Source organism: Eriocheir sinensis, chromosome 52, assembly GCF_024679095.1.
Source record: "Eriocheir sinensis breed Jianghai 21 chromosome 52, ASM2467909v1, whole genome shotgun sequence".
Taxonomy (NCBI): domain Eukaryota; kingdom Metazoa; phylum Arthropoda; class Malacostraca; order Decapoda; family Varunidae; genus Eriocheir; species Eriocheir sinensis.
In genome coordinates this window covers 1021051-1042430 of record NC_066560.1, presented here as the reverse complement: position 1 = coordinate 1042430, position 21380 = coordinate 1021051, and the positions used below count along the sequence as shown (strand labels likewise).

Below are 21380 nucleotides of genomic sequence, written 5' to 3'. Positions count from 1 at the left end.
GTGCAGGTTTTCCACTTTACTTAACAGCTCCAACACGTACAGAACGCTGGTTTACAAGGCACAGTAACTCCCAGTACTCAGAAGGGGGCACGGACACAGCACTGGGCTCACAAAAGCGGGCAAGGCACACAAAAGCGGGCAGGGAACACAGGCAGCGGCGCACGTCCCTCGTCTCTGGCAGCTGGGGTCTCTCTCTGTGTCTAGGGGTGGGCAGGTACCGGTACCAATATCGGTACTAACGGTACCAGCTAAACGGTACGGAACCGGTATCAGATTGCTCGGTACCGGTACCAGATTGCTCGGATTTATTTATTGGATTTATTGATAATTCTTCATGTCCGATTTTTTTTTTAGGTTGCTAATAAATATTGTTATTTTTATTAGACTATGATCGAGTACATCCATAATAACTATACATGCTATTTTTTTATCGAAAAAATAAATATTCACTTCATTCAGAGATTTACATAGATTTACATAGAAAATCAGACCACACAGACCCCATGGTCCAGACTTGGTGGTCTGTCCTTAACCTAAGTGATTTTACATTAATCAGAAGACTCCAAAACGTTGCATTTCTACTCTAGTTGATATTAAGTTGAAGGAAGTGACGGTCGAGCTTATTTTTGAAGGAGTCAATCGTGTTACACTGGACCACTGATGGTGGAAGCTTATTCCATTCTCGCACTACAACGTTGGTGAAGAAAAATTTGGTGCAGTCTGAATTTATTTGTCTACATCTGAGTTTTACGCCATTGTTCCTCGTGCGCAAAGTGTCATCGATCATAAACAATGTTGATCTGTCTACATTCGTGAAACCATTAAGTATTTTAAAACATTCGATCAGTTTTCCTCGGAGGCGACGTTTCTCAAGAGAACATGTTAAGGGTGAAAGCCTTTCTTCGTAGGATTTGTTGCGCAAGGAAGGGATCATTTTCGTTGCCCGACGCTGAACACCTTCTAATTTAGCAATATCCTTTGCATGGTGGGGAGACCAAAACTGTACCGCATATTCCAAGTGGGGTCTGACTAAACTGTTGTAGAGCGGGAGTATTACATCTTTATTCTTGAATACAAAGTTTCTTTTAATGAAGCCCAACATTCTGTTCGCTTTATTTGCTGCATCGATGCATTGCTGTGAGAATTTGAGGTTTGACGCGATTTGACCCCAAGTCCTTGACGCATTGAACGCTTTTGAGTTTAACGCCGCGCATTTCGTATTCGAACTTCTTATTCCTCGTTCCAACTTGAAGGACCTGGCACTTGTCTACGTTAAAGGGCATCTCCCATCTATCCGACCAAGCTGAAATTTTGTGCAAATCCTCTTGGAGGCTTTGCCTGTCTTCGTCAGTCAGAACCGAGTTACCAATCTTTGTGTCGTCTGCAAATTTACTAATGCGGTTATTGAGTCCAACATCCACGTCGTTGATGTAAATAATGAAGAGCACTGGGCCAAGAACCGAGCCTGAGGGACGCCACTAGTGACAGGCGCCCACTCTGAGTTAAATCCGTCAATCACTACTCTTTGTTGTCTGTTGCTCAACCAATTCGCGATCCATTGGTTTACTTGACCGTCAATACCTATTTGCTTTAATTTGTAAGTAATTTATGATGCGGGACTTTATCAAACGCTTTCTGGAAATCAAGATAGACTACGTCCAGTGATTTGGTTACGTCATAAACAGTGAAGAGGTCGTTATAAAAGGTTAATAGGTTTGATAGGCAGGATCTTTTGTTTCGGAAGCCATGTTGTGTGTCCCCAATCAATGAGTGGCTTTCAAGGTAACTCACAATTTTGTCTCTAATTATGCCCTCAAGTAGCTTACCTACAACCGAAGTTAGACTAATGGGCCTGTAATTACCTGGTACTTTTTTGTCTCCTTTCTTAAAAATCGGTGTCACGTTAGCCTTTTTCCAATCTGAAGGGACGATGCCTTGTCGCAAGGACATATTGAATACGGTTGTGAGGGAGGAGAGTATTTCGCTCTTTGTTTCTTTCAGCAGAGTTGGATATACTTTGTCAGGTCCAGGACTTTTATTTGTTTTAAGTGATTTGAGGGCTTTAAGGACTTCATCGGGTTTTATTTCAAAGTTAGACAATGCATGCTCGAGATTTACATTAGTACTGGTGTTGGTGGTGGTGGCGGGAGGACTGTTATTATTAAACACCGAGGAAAAGTAATTGTTTAATAGGTTTGCAACGTGTTGGGTGTCAGTCACTAGTGCACCGTCGCTGTTTGTTAAAGATCCAATTCCACTTCTGATCGCCTTTCTGTTGTTTATGTAACTGAAGAAGGATTTCGGATTATTTTACAGTTGGCTGCAATATTTTCTTCATATCTACGCTTTGCCTGACGCACTAATCTGTTTACTCGTCGCCTGGCACCATTGTAAAGTCTAATGTTTTCAGGCGAGCTTTGCTCTTTCTTTAACCTGTAAGACAATTTTCTCTCCTTGACTGAGTGTTTAATTTCGCTATTAAACCAAGGTGGACTTTTATTAGTGTTAATTCGCTTCTCGCACAAGGGGACAAATGTGTCCTGCTGAGTGAGTAAGTGATTTTTAAAGCTTAGCCAGGCGTCCTCTACATTGCCGTCATCTGATAGTTGCATATCTATTAGTTTTCGTCGGATTTCTACGAAGTTGGCTTTGAAATTGGGCACCTTTACTTTATTTTCAGTCACCGATGTTTGAGCTCTAATGTCAACGAGCACTAGTTTATGATCGCAGGACCCGAGGTGTTCTCCTACCGTGACACTACTGACTAGGTTATCTTGGGTCGCTATAACAAGGTCAAGTATGTTATTTTGTCGAGTTGGTTCAGAAACCATTTGGCTTAGATAATTTTCCCCTAGAAATTCGATCATTCTGTGGGACTCACCTTCTGTACCCGACAGTGTCGCCCAGTCGATATGGGGGAGGTTAAAGTCTCCTAGTATCAGTGAGTCGCTGTTATTAAGTGACTGCCTTAAGACGCTGTACATTTCAAGATCGGCATCGAGTGATTGCCCCGGAGGCCTGTAAGTGACAGATATATTTAAATTGACTTTTGCAGTGTTTACTCGCACGCACAAATGTTCAACGTTACTGTTTCTTGGTGTTTTGTCAGTGGGTTGCAAGAAGCTTTTTGACAAAGGGCGACACCACCCTCTACGGTTTACACGATCATTGTTGAAGAATCTGTAGCCATCTATGTTGTATTCGGAACTTAAATCAATATTAGTGGTGTCGATAAATGTTTCGGTTATAGCAATTACGTCAAAGTTTTCTGTCAGAGCAAGACATCGCAGTTCATCAAACTTGTTTCTTAGGCTACGCGCATTGAAACTAAGGACTCTTAGGTTATCTTGAAGCTTGGTAATAGAGGTACTGGAGGGTTCAATGTTACGAGTCTGTTGCGGTGTATGGTGTCTATTTACACGGGCGGGATGGAAGGACGTGGCTGAGAGTCGTTTTTGTTGTTCGGGCGTTACGGACGGCGTTGTTGAGAGCCTTCCGAATCTGGCTGCCCTGATGGGGACAGGTGTATGCCGTCCCTGGAAAAAGTTTACTCTGGCCGCATAGAAATCGTTCCAGGCGTTAAAGAACTCGACGTCAAGCTCTCCGAACACGAGAGCCGTTACTTTGACGACTATCCACCGCCTGATAAAGGTTTCGGTTATAGCAATTACGTCAAAGTTTTCTGTCAGAGCAAGACATCGTAGTTCATCAAACTTGTTTCTTAGGCTACGCGCATTGAAACTAAGGAAACTCTTAGGTTATCTTGAGGCTTGGTAATAGAAGTGGTGGTACTGGAGACGGTTCAATGTTTCGAGTTTGTTGCGGTGTATGGTGTCTATTTACACGGGCGGGATGGAAGGACGTGGCTGAGAGTCTTTTTGTTGTTCGGGCGTTACGTACGGCGTCGTTGAGCCTTCGAATCTGGCTGCCCCGATGGGGGACAGTGTATGCCGCCCTTTGGAAAAGTTTACTCTGGCCGTAGAAATGGTTCCAGGCGTTAAAGAACTCGACGTCAAGCTCTCCGCAGAGAGTCTGTAGGCGGTTGTTGACTGAAGGCCTTACTGTAGAAGTCGCACTCATTCCACGTCCGTGGTAGAATTCCTGAAATCAAAATATTTGGGGATTTAGACTTATACTGCTGGATGAGCCTACGGTACTTGTCAGCAGTTCCTCAGACCAGGTCGTGGTGACGTCGTTTGTACCTGGGTGGAGAACAAAGAGTGAGTCATTAGAGGCCTCAGCGGAGATTCTTTCCAGGGCAGCTGTGTTATTGTCAACACCAGCTCCAGGATAACAGTAGTTACGCCTACGACGACTCTGCCACAGAATTCGACTTCACCTGATGGCGAATCATAGAGTCACCGACTCAGTGAGTGGATATCTGTTCCTCGTCCTCCTCCTCCAGTATGGCAAATCTGTTGTCAGCAGGAGGAACTGGCGGATTAAATGGGGTGAGAGGGGCGGGTCTGGCTCCTCCTCTCACTTCTGAAGCATTCAGCGTCAGCTCTACCTTTAAATGACGTTTCTTAAATAATTGGATAATCCAATAAGGCATCGAGTGCAGGTGTTTCGTTTTAAGATAATAACAAATATTTTGTAGCACCGACGATGTTGGTTGTATTCCAACTTGCAATTTCAACAGTACTTCTCTCAGTCATGGAAGGGTCAGCGGTGGGATCTTCTTCTCGCCAGCCGTCAGCCTTTCCCTCCTGTTGACGGAGTCTCGTTTCCATCTGTTGGTGTCAGCCAGGCAGATCTTAAGAATTCGATCGTCCTGAGAAGAAATGGACAGAGAAACTTCCTGTGCAAGTCGAGCATTTATTTACCACATCTTGGTAAGGAGGCAAGAACAGCAAGTGAGTAATGTTTATCTATATATTTGCTTTTCTGGATCTTCTTTCGTAGTGCATGACAGAGGTCACCAAGACAGCCTGTGAATTCTCGTCCCCGAAGTGAGAGAGAGAGAGAGAGTTACATATGGGTTATGAAAATCAGACCACAGACCCATGAGTCCAGACTTGGTGATCGTCGCCATCATGATTACATTAATCAAGAAGACTCAAAACGTTGCATTTTCTGCTTTCCTAGTTGATAAAGTTGAAGGAAGTGACAGTCAAAACTTATTTTGAAGGTCAATCATTGCACTGGACCGCTGATGGGTGGAAGCTTATTCCATTCTCTTTTCTAACGTTGGTGAAAAGAAAAAATTTGGTGCAATCTGAATTTGCTGTCTCATCTGAGTTTTACGCCATTGTTCCTCGATGCATAGACTATCATCGATCATAAACAATGTTGATCTGTCTACGTCGTGAAACACCATTAGAATGTTCAAAACATTCGATCAATTTCCTCAGGCGACGTTTCTCAGAAGAGAACATGTTAGGATAAACTGTTGTGGGATTTGTTGCGTGAGAGGATCATTTTTAGTGCCCGACGCTGACACCTTCGTTAGCAATATCCTTTGCATGATTGAAGAGGATAAAACTGTACCGCATATTCAAGTGGGGTCTGACTAAACTGTTGTGAGGCGGGAGTAATGCATGCTATTCTTGAATACAAAGTTTCTTTAATGAAGCCCAACATTCTGTTAGCTTTATTTGCTGCATCGATGCATTGCTGAAATTTGAGGTTTGACGTTTGACCCCAAGTTTGACGCATTGAACGCTTGCAGGTTAACCGCCGCGCATTTCGTATTCGAAACTTCATTCCTCGTTCCAGCAGGACCTGGCACTTGTCTACGTTAAGGCATCTCCATCTATCCGACCAAGCCTTTGAAATTTGTGCAAATCCTCTTAGAGCTTTGCCTGTCTTCGTCAGTGAGAACGAGTTGCCAATCTTTGTGTCGTCTGCAAATTTACTAATGCAGTTAATGAGGTCAACATCCACATCGTTGATGGTAAATAATGAAACACTGGACGAGACCGAGCCCTGAGGACGCCATAGTGATGAGCGCCCACTGGGTTAAATCCGTCAATCACTACTCTTTGTTGATATTTAACAACCAATTCACGATCCATTGGTTTACTTGACCGTCAATACCTATTTGCTTTATTTGTAAAGTAATTTATGATGCGGGACTTTATCAAACGCTCTGGAAATCAAGATAGACTACGATCCAGTGATTTGGTTACGTCATAAATAGTGAAAGAGAGTCGTTATAAAAAGGTTAATAGGTTTGATAGGCAGGATCTTTTTATTTCGGGAGCCATGTTGGAGTCCCAATCAGTGGTGGCTCAAGGTAACTCCCAATTTGTCTCTAGTGCCCTCAAGTGGCTTACCTGGCCGAGTTAGACCATGGGCCTGTAATTACCTGGTGCTTTTTGTCTCACTCTTGAAAATCGGTGTCACATTATCTTTTCAATCTGAAGGACGATACCTTGTCACAGACATATTGAATACGGTTGTGAGAATGTTCATCGTTTCTTTCAACAGGAGTTGGATATACTGTCAGGTCCAGGACTTTTGTTGTTTAAGTAAATGGAGGCTTTAAGAGACTTCATCGGTTGTTATTTCAGAGTGGGCAATGCATGCTCAAGATTACAATAGATACTGGTGTTGGTGTTAGCAGAGGAGACTGTTAGTATTAACCTTGAGGAAAAGTAATTATTTTAAGGAGTTGCAATGTGTTGGCTGTCAGTCACTAGTGCACCGTCGCGCTGTTTGTTAAGGTCAATACCACTTTTGATCCTTGCTCTGTTGTTTATGTAACTGAAGAAAGATTTCAGGTTATTTACAGTTAGCTTAATATTTTCTTCGTATCTACGCTTTTGACCTACTAGTCTTTTTACTCGTCGCCTGGCATCATTATAAAGTCTAATGTTTTCGGGCGTGCTTTGTTCTTTCTTTAACCTGTAGAACAATTTTCTCTCATTGACTGATTGTTTAATTTCGCTATTAAACCACGGTGGGCTTTTATTAGTGTTAATTCGCGTCTCGCACAAGGGGACGAATGTGTTCTGCTGAGTGTAAGTGATTTTTTAAAACCGCTTCCTCTACGTTGCCGTCATCTGATAGTTGTATTTCTGTTAGTTTTTGTCAGTTTCTACGAAGTTAGCTCTTTTGAAATTGGGCACCTTTACATTGATTTACATAGAAATCAGACCACACAGACCCATGGTCAGACTTGGTGGTCTGTCCTTAAACCTAAGTGATTTTACATTAATCAGAAGACTCCAAAACGTTGCATTTCTACTCTAGTTGATATTAAGTTGAAGGAAGTGACGGTCGAGCCTATTTTGAAGGAGTCAATCGTGTTACACTGGACCACTGATGATGGAGCTTATTCCATTCTCCTTTTCTAACGTTGGTGAAGAAAAATTTGGTGCAGTCTGAATTTACTTGTCTACATCTGAGTTTTACGCCATTGTTCCTCGTGCGCAAAGTGTCATCGATCATAAACAATGTTGATCTGTCTACATTCGTGAAACCATTAAGTATTTTAAAACATTCGATCAGTTTTCCTCGGCGACGTTTCTCAGAGAGAACATGTTAAGGGTAAGCCTTTCTTCGTAGGATTTGTTGCGCAAGGAGGGATAATTTTCGTTGCCGACGCTGAACACCTTCTAATTTAGCAATATCCTTTGCATGGTGGGAGACCAAAACTGTACCGCATATTCCAAGTGGGGTCTGACTAAACTGTTGTAGAGCAGGAGTATTACATCTTTATTCTTAAATAAAAGTTTCTTTTAATGAAGCCCAACATTCTGTTCGCTTTATTTGCTGCATCGATGCATTGCTGTGAAATTTGAGGTTTGACGCGATTTTGACCCCAAGTCCTTGACGCATTGAACGCTTTTGAGTTTAACGCCGCGCATTTCGTAATCAAACTTTTTATTCCTCGTTCAACTTGAAGGACCTGGCACTTGTCTACGTTAAGGCATCTCCATCTATCCGACCAAGCTGAAATTTTGTGCAAATCCTCTTGGAGGCTTTGCCTGTCTTCGTCGAGTGAGAACCGATTTACCAATCTTTGTGTCGTCTGCAAATTTACTAATGCGGTTATTGAGTCCAACATCCACGTCGTTGATGTAAATAATGAAAACACTGGGCCAAGAACCGAGCCCTGAGGACGCCACTAGTGACCGGCGCCCACTCTGAGTTAAATCCGTCAATCACTACTCTTTGTTGTCTGTTGCTCAACCAATTCGCGATCCATTGGTTTACCTGACCGTCAATACCTATTTGCTTTAATTTGTAAGTAATTTATGATGCAGGACTTTATCAAACGCTTTCTGGAAATCAAGATAGACTACGTCCAGTGATTTGGTTACGTCATAAACAGTGAAGAGTCGTTATAAAAGGTTAATAGATTTGATAGGCAGGATCTTTTTGTTTCGGAAGCCATGTTGTGAGTCCCCAATTAATGAGTGGCTTTCAAGGTAACTCACAATTTGTCTCTAATTATGCCTCAAGTAGCTTACCTACAACCGAAGTTAGACTAATGGGCCTGTAATTACCTGGTACTTTTTGTCTCCTTTCTTAAAAATCGGTGTCACGTTAGCCTTTTTCCAATCTGAAGGACAATGCCTTGTCGCGAGACATAATGAATACAGTTGTGAGGGAGGAAGTATTTCGCTCTTTGTTTCTTTCAGCAGAGTTGGATATACTTTATCAGGTCCAGGACTTTATTTGTTTTAAGTGATTTGAGGGCTTTAAGGACTTCATCGGGTTTATTTCAAAGTTAGACAATGCATGCTCGGGAGTTACATTAGTACTGGGGTTGGTCGTGATGGTGGGAGGACTGTTATTATTAAACACCGGGGTCCAGTACTTAGTGAATGGGTTTGCATCGTGTTGGCTGTCAGTCACTAGTGCACCGTCGCTGTTTGTTAAAGGTCAATTCCACTTCTGATCGCCTTTCTGTTGTTTATGTAACTGAAGAAGGATTTCGGATTATTTTTACAGTTGGCTGCAATATTTTCTTCATATCTACGCTTTGCCTGATGCACTAATCTTTTTACTCGTCGCCTTGCATCATTGTAAAGTCTAATGTTTTCGGGCGTGCTTTGGTCTTTCTTTAACCTGTAAGACAATTTTCTCTCCTTGACTGAGTGTTTAATTTCGCTATTAAACCAAATTGGACTTTTATTAGTGTTAATTCGCTTCTCGCACAAGGGGACAAATGTGTCCTGCTGGTGAGTAAGTGATTTTAAAGTTTAATAGGCGTCCTCTGCATTGCCGTCATCTGATAGTTGCATATCTATTAGTTTTCGTCAGTTTCTACGAAGTTGGCTCTTTTGAAATTGGGCACCTTAACTTTATTTTTCAGTCACCGATGTTTGAGCTCTAATGTCAACGCGCACTAGTTTATGATCGCAGGAACCGAGGTGTTCTCCTACCGTGACATTACTGACTAGGTTATCTTGGGTCGCTATAACAAGGTCAAGTATGTTATTATGTCGAGTTGGGTCAGAAACCATTTGGCTTAGATAATTTCCTCTAGAAATTCGATCATTCTATGGGACTCACCTTCTGTACCCGACAGTGTCGCCCAGTCGATATGGGGAGGTTAAAGTCTCCTAGTATCAGTGAGTCACTGTTATTAAGTGACTGCCTTAAGACGCTGTACATTTCAAGATCGCCATCAAGTGATTGCCCCGGAGGCCTGTAAGTGACAGATATATTTAAATTGACTTTTGCAATGTTTACTCGCACGCACAAATGTTCAACGTTACTGTTTCTTGGTGTTTTGTCAGTAGGTTGCAAGTAGCTTTTGACAAAAAGGGCGACACCACCCCCTCTACGGTTTACACGATCATTGTTGAAGAATCTGTAGCCATCTATGTTGTATTCGGAACTTAAATCAATATTAGTGGTGTCGATAAATGTTTTGGTTATAGCAATTACGTCAAAGTTTTCTGTCAGAGCAAGACATCGCACTTCATCAAACTTGTTTCTTAGGCTACGCGCATTGAAACTAAGGACTCTTAGGTTATCTTGAAGCTTGGTAATAGAGGTACTGGAGGGTTCAATGTTACGAGTCTGTTGCGGTGTGAGGTGTCTATTTACACGGGCGGGATGGAAGGACGTGGCTGAGAGTCGTTTTTTGTTGTTGGGGCGTTACGTACGGGGAGGTTGTGGTGCCTTCCGAATATGGCTGCCCCGCTGGGGGACAGGTGTATGCCGTCCCTTTGTAAAAGTTTAATCTGGCCGTAGAAATCGTTCAGGCGTTAAAATTCGACGTCAAGCTCTCCGCAGAGAGTCTGCAGGCGGTTGTTGAGGCTGAAGGCCTTACTGTAGAAGTCGCCCTCATCCCATGTCCGTGGTAGAATTCCTGAAATCAAAATATTAGGGGATTTAGTCTTATACTGCTGGATGAGCCTACGGTACTTGTCCAGCAGTCCAGCAGTCCAACGGTTTGACAGAGTAAACAGAAGGGTTTGAGGTAACGAAGAGGTCTAGAATGTTGGGCCTGTCTCCAAGACGGTCGGGAATACGTGTAGGGTGCTGGACCAACTGCTCTAGATCGTTGAGGATAGCAAAGTTGTAGGCTTGTTCACCAGGATGGTCAGTGAAAGAGGATGAAAGCCAAATCTCCTAGGATGGAGATTTCAGCAAAGGGAAAGTGGGTCAAGATGTGCTCCACTTTAGAGTTCAAGTAGTAAAAGAATTTTACATAGTTAGTAGAGTTAGGTGAGAGATTAACAGCACAGATGTATTTAGTAATAGAATGACAATAAAGTCTTAGCCAGATAGTGGAAAATTCTGAAGAATCAAGGTTGTGAGCACGAGAGCAAGTGATGTCGTTGCGCACGTAGGCGCAACATCCAGCTTTGGATTGAAATTTAAGATAGAGATAGTAGGAAGGGAACAGAGTAGAGATTGCTGTCAATAGCCTCAGAACCCTGTGCTTCGGTGAGGAAGAGAAGGTGAGGTTTAGAGAAAGAGAGATGGTGTTCCACAGAATAAAAATTAGAACGAAGACAGCGAATGTTGCAGAAATTGAGAAGAAAGAGGTTCGAGGAGTTATCAAGACACCTCTCGGGTCGACAACCAGAAAGGAAGTCCTCCCTGGGGGAATTTGTGGTCCCCCCCCAGGCGGGGACTCCGAGGTAGGGTGAAGGTGCGCCATTTTGAAATTTGAATTTTGGGAAAAGGTATGTATGTTGTCTGAATGTAGTGTGGTGTGGATAGAGAGAGGATCTGTCTTTAGAGAGCATGCTGAACTACTCTCCGGTGTTGGTGAGACAATAGTGAAACGGTTAGTGAGGACATGGGAAGGGTCTTTGGAGGGCTTCAGCTCCCTTCTCATCTCCCATATATACCTCACCGGGAGTGGCTTGCGCCCGTTCGGTAGGTGTCTTCCTACCTACTCCAGCCAGTGTGTGTGTGTTTGTGTGCGTGTATATATATATATATATATATATATATATATATATATATATATATATATATATATATATATATATATATATATATAAATATATGTCTCTCTCTCTCTCTCTCTCTCTCTCTCTCTCTCTCTCTCTCTCTCTCTCTCTCTCTCTCTCTCTATATATCTATCTATATATATATATATATATATATATATATATATATATATATATATATATATATAAATATATATATATATATATATATATATATATATATATATATATATATATATATATATATATATATATATATATATATATATATATATATATATATATATATATATATATATATATATATATATATATATATATATATATATATATATATATATATATATATATATATATATATATATATATATATATATAAACACGTATCTATGAGTTATTGTTTCCTCTTTTTTTTACACATTTATTCTTTTACACATTCGTTTTCTTCAACTGTGAGTGTGTAAATTCACATGTTTGTCCGCAGAGTTGACGTCGGGAGCCGGGCAGTGACGGGGAGTAGGCTCGCTGCTGTCACTCCGTCGTCTACAGATCACCTCCCTTCATCACGTCCAGGTCTGTTGCCTTCCTAGTTCTCCCCTTCTGCGCCTTCCGTCACTTATTGTTACTATACTAGTATTAGTGCAACTGCTATCACCACTACTAATACTATTACTGCTACTGCCACAATAATTTGGACTACTACTACTTATACTACTACTACTACTACTACTGCTACTACTACTTCTAATAATAATGATAATTATAATAATAATAATAACAATAATGATAATAATAATGATAATTATAATACTTGCATTATTATTATTATTATTATTATTATTATTATTATTATTATTATTATTATTATTATTATTATTATTATTATTATTATTATTATTATTATTATTATTATTATTATTATTATTATTATTATTATTATTATTATTATTATTATTATTATTATTATTATTATTATTATTATTATTACTGGCTGGAGTAGGTGTCTTCCTACCTACTCCAGCCAGTGTGTGTGTGTTTGTGTGCGTGTATATATATATATATATATATATATATATATATCTATATATATATATTTATATCTATATATATATATATATATATATATCTATATCTATCTCTCTCTCTCTCTCTCTCTCTCTCTCTCTCTCTCTCTCTCTCTCTCTCCACACACAACCCACACAACTACTACTACTACTACTCCTACTACTATTTCTACTATATTTTTCTCTCATGCCGATCTCTGGTGACGTAGAAGGTTCTACCTCTAAACTTATTAACTATAGTGCCATGCAGTGGTTTAACCTATCTCCCATTCTCTCTATGCATGGTTTTAGGTTATGATCTTATTTCTAAAACGCCTATGACTTTATTTTACTCACTTTCAAGCAAACGCTTTACCCAACAGGAATTATGCAACTCACAACTGAATGGGGAAGAAGGGACTTGGTGACCTTTATTGTCCCCAGATTTCTTCTCCTGACAAGTCTACGCAATATCTAGACTCTATGCTATATATTTTTCAATAACACAACCATCCCCTACTATCTATCTACTATCATAATCTCTACTGAAAATTTAATAATCTGCTCTCTAGCTAGATTCAACTTCCTCAAGACCGGGCGATCTATTTCGGCTTCACCAGTTTTTCCCCTTACGGATGACTTTCCAATACAAAAGCCTTGTTGTCCCTGTATGGAGTATGATACCCAGCTGTCTTCCTCTTACTGAGTGTATTTTACCTCTTAGATTCCGCCGCAGTTTTAAGTCTCTATCTTTTATCGATATTTTCTTGCTGACTGATCCTCTGAACTTGATAACTGCATGCTTCGACTGCACGACTTTTCAACAAAGCTCACTTCTATGTTATCTACTAGTAAATCCTTTAACACGCCTCCGTGGTGAGGTTTTGGGTTCAAATCCCGGCCTGGGCAGTGGGCGTGCAGCCCACTCAGCTGTTCATTCTTCTTTTCATGATTGTTAGAGGTAGGGGTTCACCAGAAAAGGCAGGCACCGCCCGGGGATCGAACCCGAGTCCTTCCGCTTGCCGGGCGGACGTGCTACCCGTTACACCACGGTCGCCTCTCGGTGACAACCCACACAACTCCCCCCCTAAGGCCCCCTCCCGCAAGGCCAGTCCGGGGAATGTGTATCGCAGCTAGATCTCAGGATCCAGCAGTGATACACATTCCCAGACTAACCTTTGCGGGAGAATTAGGATCAAAATGGTTGCCACCGAGCGACCGTGGTGTAACGGGGCAGGTCCGCCCGGCAAGCAAGCCACCCGGCTTGCGACCCCCGTCGAGCATGCCTTTCATGATCCCAAAATAGGTACCTAAGATAAACCTGAAAAATGGTATTTTGTTAACTTGAACCTGTAAACTGTGGTAAGCCGGATGTTACACAGGGCCTGTGTAGGGTCAATGGGTTCTCTCCCACAACAGGCTCAAAGGGCAAACGAGACGGAGATGAGCACAGTAGCCACTCGTAGCTATAGTGTATGTTTTAAACTTTACTATACCTTAACATGCTTATACAAGAATTAATCAGCATCTTCATTCTCTCATCGCTTATTCTGGTAAACTCTAGAACAACCTTCTTTTGGGTGTGATTTGAAATCTTTTAGAAGAGAACACTATTCAGACATTAACTTTTTCTGCACGGAAGCAGCCCTTAGCGTTGTTTTTTTTTAGCGTCCTTGAGCTGCTTTCTTTACTGTAAACACACACACACACACACACACACACACACACACACAACCACTATCTCCTTTGTCTCGCCGGCCAAATACTTAGCACCTACTAACGGTTTCAGAGGCCGTGTTCCCCTGTTTTTCGCAAATAAAACTTTAACAAAGCGTCGGACAATAATGTTATTTTGGCAGTGGATGTTTGAGACCCCGACCTAATGGGCAAAAATATGATTTGGTGTCACATGTGGATAATGAAGCACTTATATGAGTAAATTTAGGGTAAACTTGGCTAAAAGTTAAAGACACTGTGGGCGAGGCTAGCCCCGCCCTGCTCATCTCGTGACGTCGATGTGACGTTTAGCTCTGACGTATGAGTAATCATCCATCCAACCAGCAATTATGCCTTACTGCTTCTCACACACACACACACACACACACACACACACACACACACACACACACACACCGTAGCAATATTTAATCTACTGTAAATATGGATGTTCCTTATATGGACTATCAGTTGGGGAGAAACAGTTTTACTCGAAGGAAATTACTTATCCTTTACATGGAAAATGTGACTATTGGTAGTACATACTGCATGTATGTGAGCGAGCAGTAGTTTCTGGTTTCATCCCTTGTTGGTTCACCAACCTCCCCCATACCCAACCTTTCCTTCCTCACACAATCATCCCCACCCAACTACCCAACACCTTTGTCGTTGGCGGGGCTAGCCTCGCTCACAGTGCCTTTAACTTTCAGCCAAGTTTACCCTAAATTTACTCCTATCCCTTTCATTGCTAAAAGCTTGCAGCGGGCGTTAGGCGTATTTGCTGGTGGCGCTAAACGCTCGCTGCGAGTTCCAGCCGCACTCAAATCTCCCGCGTATGAGAGTGTTCCAACACTAATTCTCACAACACAGGATTGCCAATTGAGTGGGTTCTTCACTAAATTTGGTGGAAAATCATATCAGCCCAGCGCGGCAAATCTACGGACGAGTAACTGGTGGATGTTCTTGCCCAATATAGCGGCATTTTTGCATAGTTTCACCTATCACCTGACTGATTCTTTGACCAAATAGTTGTAAATATTGCAGTTGGCAATACTCTCTTGCCAGAGTCTGAAAAAGAGATGTCCGCAGTTACCTCAATATGGCTGATCATCCCGCACGCACTGACGTAAGTGTTAACATTCAATACTCCCTGAACGTGCATGTACGTTCACAAGAGAGGCATACATAACCGACTCCTATAGATCTGGACCTCCTCTTTCCAGTGGTGCTTTTGGTTTTTAGCTATGATGAATAGTTTTTGAGATACAGAGGTTAAAAGAACCCCCACATTGGGCTCCCCGACTGCGCCTGAGGGGATAGTCGCGTCCAGACTGCGCGCAAGGAAAAGGTTAAAAGTGCTTCATTATCCACATGTGACACCAATTCATATTTTTGCCCATTAGGTCGGGGTCTCAAACATCCACTGCCAAAATAACATCCTTGTCCGACGCTTAGTTAAAGTTTTATTTGCGAAAAAAAGGGGAACACGGCCCCTGAAACCTTTAGTAGATGCTGAGTCGAACCTGAGTGACCTCCCGATACCGTTCCACCTGCATCCCGTCATCAGCTGTCACCTGACCCAGCGCTGACCTGAAGATTAACACCATGCTATTGCGCTGGACATATCAAAAGCTTTTTATAGGGTCTGGCACAAATCTTTGCTTTCCAAACTACCCTCCTATATACGGTTTCTATCCTTCTCTCTGTACCTTTATCTCCAGTTTCCTTTCTGACCGATCTATTTCTGCTGTGGTAGACGGTCACTGTTCTTCCCCTAAACCTATTAACAGTGGTGTCCCACAGGGTTCTGTCCTATCTCCCACTCTCTTTCTGTTATTCATTGATGATCTTCTTTCCAAAACGAACTGTCCTATCCAATCTTACGCCGATGATTCCACTCTGCATTATTCAACTTCTTTTAATAGAAGACCCACCCTATAGGAACTTAACGATTCAAGGCTGGAGGCAACAGAACGCTTAGCCTCAGATCTTACTATTATTTCCGATTGGGGCATGAGGAACCTGGTGTCCTTCAACGCCTCAAAAACACAGCTTCTCCACCAATCCACTCGACACAATCTTCCAAACAACTATCCCCTATTTTTTGACAACACTCAGCTATCACCTTCTTCAACACTAAACATCCTCGGTCTATCCTTAACTCAAAATCTCAACTGGAAACTTCATATCTCATCTCTTATTAAATCAGCTTCCTCGAGGCTGGGCGTTCTGTACCGTCTCCGCCAGTTCTTCTCCCCCGCACAGTTGCTATCCATTTACAGGGGCCTTGTCCGCCCTCGTATGGAGTATGCATCTCATGTGTCGGGGGGCTCCACTCACACAGCTCTCCTTGAAAGAGTGGAGTCTAAGGCTCTTCGTCTCATCAGCTCTCCTCCTCATACTGATAGTCTTCTACTTCTCAAATTCCGCCGCCATGTTGCCTTTCTTTCTATCTTCAATCGATATTTTCATGCTGACTGCTCTTTTGAACTTGCTAACTGCATGCCTCCCCTCCTCCCGCGGCCCCGCTGCACACGACTTTCTACTCATGCTCATCCCTATACTGTCCAAACCCCTTATGCAAGAGTTAACCAGCATCTTCACTCTTTCATCCCTCACGCTGGTAAACTCTGGAACAATCTTCCTTCATCTGTAATTCCTTCTGCCTACGACTTGAACTCTTTCAAGAGGAGGGTATCAGGACACCTCTCCTCCCAAAATTGACCTCTCTTTTTGGACACTCGTTTGATCTCTGTTCGGGAGCAGTGAGTAGCGGGCTTTTTTTTTTTTTTTTCCGCCCTTGAACTGTCTCCTTAGCTTTAAAAAAAAAAAAAAAAAAAAAAAATCCCGTCATCTGGGAGAGGCCACCTTTCCCCCACTCCCGACACCACCACACAGCAGTCCACCCCCATACCCCCCAAGCACTCTCCCCCAACCCTCCTACAGATTTGTCAGATCCCCGTTTTCCATTCCCCATATTTGTACCTGTTTTTTCTTATGTAGTTGCTTTCAAATGTATCTGTAACCTGTATATTTTCAGCGTTACGGCTGCCATAAGTAAATAAACCGTATATTATTATTATTATTATTATTACACACCTACACTCACACCCATCTACCCACCCACACACAAACACACACACACACACACACACACACACACTCAATCGGCTTGAGCGCCGCTCTGCAAGGGTTCACGGCCAAACAGGCGGCGATTCGAGCCCCGCTCAGGCCGGATTCTTTCCCCTGAGGAGGAGTGGTTACTGTCCCCCCTTGAGCAAGGGGGATGGGGTATGTGGTGTGTGAGGTCCTGTTAGTACCCAGAGATCGACGATAATGAGCATACACTTTCTCATGTCGGGAGGGTACCTGCTGGCGAAAGCGAGTCCGACTCGCGATCAGGCCGTGGTGAATTACACACACACACACACACACACACACACACACACACACACACACATAGCTCAATCGGCTAGAGCGCCGCGCTGCAAGGCTTCACGGCCAAACAGGCGGCGGTTCGAGCCCCGCTCAGACCGGATTCTTTCCGTTGACTAGGAGTGGTTACTGTCCCCCCTTGAGCAAGGGGGATGGGGTGTGTGGTGTGTGAGGTCCTGGCAGTACCCAGAGATCGACGTGTTAATGAGCATGCCCTTGCTCGTATCGGGAGGGTACCTGCTGGCGAAAGCGAGTCCAACTCGTGACCAGGCCGTGGTGAATTACACACACACAAACACACACACACACACACACACACACACACACACACACACACACACACACACACACACGGGCTATTTGGCTATTTCCACTAACTTGTTCTGTGCATTGCTTCTTTACAGAGCGGAGGAAGCATGATCAGATGACAGAACCAGCTGTACAGAGTATAAGGAGTCACCCTAGGACAGAACAATATGGAGCCATGCTCCCTGGCCGGCGTTCCTTTAGATTGACGGGTGGCGCTCCGGACTCTGGTTGTGGCCGTGCAATGTTGCCTGTCTGGGTGGAAGAATTGAACGGTGCCTCTGTTCCAGTGACAACTGACTCCTCTAATGAAGAGACGGACCAGGAATTGTCCTTTGAAAAGCGGTGGGATTCGCTGCAAAATAAGGATAATATTACTTTTTGTCCAACTCAGAGACCGCCAGGCTGGGATGACGTAAATGGCCGGTGCTTAAGAGTGAAAAAAGAAAAAAAAACTGGTTTCTGCCCTTCTATTGTGATCAAGGAACCTGACAAAGCGTGGTCACCTAGTCCGGTGCGTCACAGACTACCAGCACCGCCAACTTCTGGGCGTCCTCGGGCGTTGACTCAACGTATGTCTCGTCCCAGTACTGATGGAAGCTCACTTAACATGGGAGGATTTTCCAAACAACTACGTGATGTTTTTTCCGACCATTTCTTAAAAGTTCCATTGCAAAAGATTTCTTCGCCGGATACTTTAGAGTCAGAGTATCCCTCCACGTTAGTGGAAGCACAGCTCATTGAGTCCGCTCAGCAACTTTCATCTACTTCAGAGGTCAAGCAATCCTCCTTCATTCTAGATGTACTCGAACAGCACCTTCCCACTCCACACGCTACACAAGAGTCTTCATCCACCTCAGATGTAGCTCAGCATCCTTGTGCCATCTCAAATGAGGTTCAACAGTCCAATTTTACCTCAAATGAAACTGAACATGCCCATTCGACGCTACAAGAGGCTCAGTCCTCCTTCACTTCAAATGTTACCCAACCTCACTTTTCCTCCCGATACGTGACTCAGCAGTCTTCCCTCACCTCAGATATAGCACATCAACTTTCTTCCTCTACGTATATGGTTCAACAGTCATCTTCCAAATCATGTGTGATTCGAAACTATTCTTCCACACCAGACGTGATCCAGCAACCTTTCACAACCTTAAATGGGTCTCACTCCCCCTCATCCACAATGGATCAACAACCTCCCATCACCCACAATGTTTCCCAAAAGTCTTGTCTACGTTATAATGACTGTCACATGTGGCTCTCATCTGACAGCTTTTTATGTGAGGATTTTACTTTCAGTGATATTAACCGCCGGTATGATGGGGTGAAAGAGCATCATGGACCTCCTGGTGAGCCCCACTTGAGAACCTGTCGTGCTAGCAGATTGCCGACTACAATCTCCGAGAGATGGACAGGAAGCAAGGAGTATCATGCCACATCTAAAGGGGATGAGAAAGGAAGTTCACTGTCTGCCACGCCATCTCCGTGCAGACATACTGGAAGCTTGCGCATCACTACCACACCGTATGCTAGCTCTGATACCGGCACTTGTAGGGAGGCCTCAACTATTCGAATAGCAGATTTACCGCAACGCAAGCACTGGGTTGAATTTGAGAATGATCCTACAAAACGAGGGACTCCCATTGTGGTTGCTCCTCGAAAAATTGCTTCGAGCTCCTTAATCAAAGACGACACTTCCAGCTCCGGCGAGATTCCTCTCCAACGTACACCGCCAAACAGCCCACCATATATGATCACCCCTGTACATCAGAGAAGCAGCTCTATCAAAGCCGGGAGCTATAGCGGTAGGCTTATCCGGACATACTCGCAACGCGGGTGTCGAACTAGCAAACGTGTCATCAGTTCTGTTAGTCGGCGAATGAGCGCCAGTGACTATGGAAGGTTATCAGAGTCCCAGCCACCCATGTACTCAAAGGCGGCAATGACCATGCAGAGCGGTCCAGGTCTCTTCGAGGAAACACCGTGCAAATCCGAAATGGAGTACCCACATGAAGAAAAACGACCCCACTCCGAAAGGCTCAAAGCGAAGCCATCACTAGAGGAGCCCACAGCACCCCGCCGGGTGGGCTCTATGCGATTGCCACGCCTGCCTGCCGTTTTGTTGCGGCGGTCATCATCGCTCAGTTCACCTCACGAAAAATCAAGTGAAGTACCCTTTCAGAGGTTGACCGAGCAGCGCCCTGGTTCCTTCCGTAAGATTGTAGGTGCTCTGGCTCGCAGCTTCAGGAGGAAATCCAATACAGCCAATAAGCCAGGCACAACAGCCAACCAAAGCCGTTCTACCAACCAAAGTGTCGCCGTCCACACAAATGATAAGCAGACTCCACAGGCCCCAAGATTGCCTAGGAGGGCTGCTAGACAATCTTACATAATCAGTCACGACTGTGAACGCCCTGTGTCTTATGTTTAAAATGGCTAGTGTCGTGGATTAAATATCTAAATGTTTTTAAGATGACGGACAATGTTTCACAACAATTTGGTATTCAGGCTACAACTGTGTCCCTCTATCTGTTCTTCCTGGGCACTTGATTGGTTCCTCTGGTGCAAGAGTAAATCAGGCGATATCTTATTGTGCTCCCCCATTACCTGGGTTTTGATAAACACAAAGGAACTTGATCACGGATCGGTACTCCACTTTCTCCATTTTCACAAAAATCGCGGGTGACCTAAGTTCTCTCGTCTGTAAATCAAAGAGAAAAGAAGTTAAGGCAATGAAATTTGTCATGTGGGGCTCAATTGAGTTGCTAATCATGCCAACCGGTTTCCATAATATTATTCGATCTCCTTCATGGTTAGGCGCACAACTTTTCAGTCACCCCTCGTATATATATATATATATATATATATATATATATATATATATATATATATATATATATATATATATATATATATATATATATATATATATATATATATATATATATATATATATATATATATATATATATATATATATATATATATATATATATATATATATATATATATATATATATATATATATATATATATATATATATATATATATATATATATATATATATATATATATATATATATATATATATATATATATATATATATATATATATATATATATATATATATATATATATATATATATATATATATATATATATATATATATAAGAAATGGGAAAAAGTAATTGTTGGGCGGCAAGATGGAATTAATTCATCAATGCGGTTGACAATAGCTACAATACGGCTTGCTTCCTCTGTGACTTTGTTGCAAACGTTTTACACCTAATTCTTTTAGCTAGATTTCATAGATTTAAATGTTTCACCGCTGCACAGATCGGATAATTGGACGCTTGCTAAATTCAGAGACTCACTATAATTGTTACATCTTTGTTTTCTTTTGTTTGTTGTTGTATGAAATAATCATTATCACCCACGGCACTGCAATATATATATATATATATATATATATATATATATATATATATATATATATATATATATATAT

The 21380-nt window shown here is 42.4% G+C and overlaps 1 protein-coding gene and 1 non-coding gene across 2 annotated transcripts in view; one reads left to right on the top strand and one right to left on the bottom strand.

The window, feature by feature from the left end:
- Nucleotides 1–20705, top strand: part of LOC126982864 (uncharacterized) — a 41857-nt gene extending 21152 nt beyond the window's left edge. The window contains exons 2-3 of the mRNA XM_050835135.1: nt 11854–11942; nt 17968–20705. Coding sequence (XP_050691092.1) covers nt 11854–11942; nt 17968–20300 — 2422 coding nt within the window. The 3' untranslated portion in view covers nt 20301–20705. The remainder of the gene's footprint in view (nt 1–11853; nt 11943–17967) is intronic.
- Nucleotides 13396–13470, bottom strand: Trnaa-ggc (transfer RNA alanine (anticodon GGC)). Its single transcript has one exon. It is a non-coding gene; the product is annotated as a tRNA-Ala (tRNA).
- Nucleotides 20706–21380: the final 675 nt, after the last annotated feature.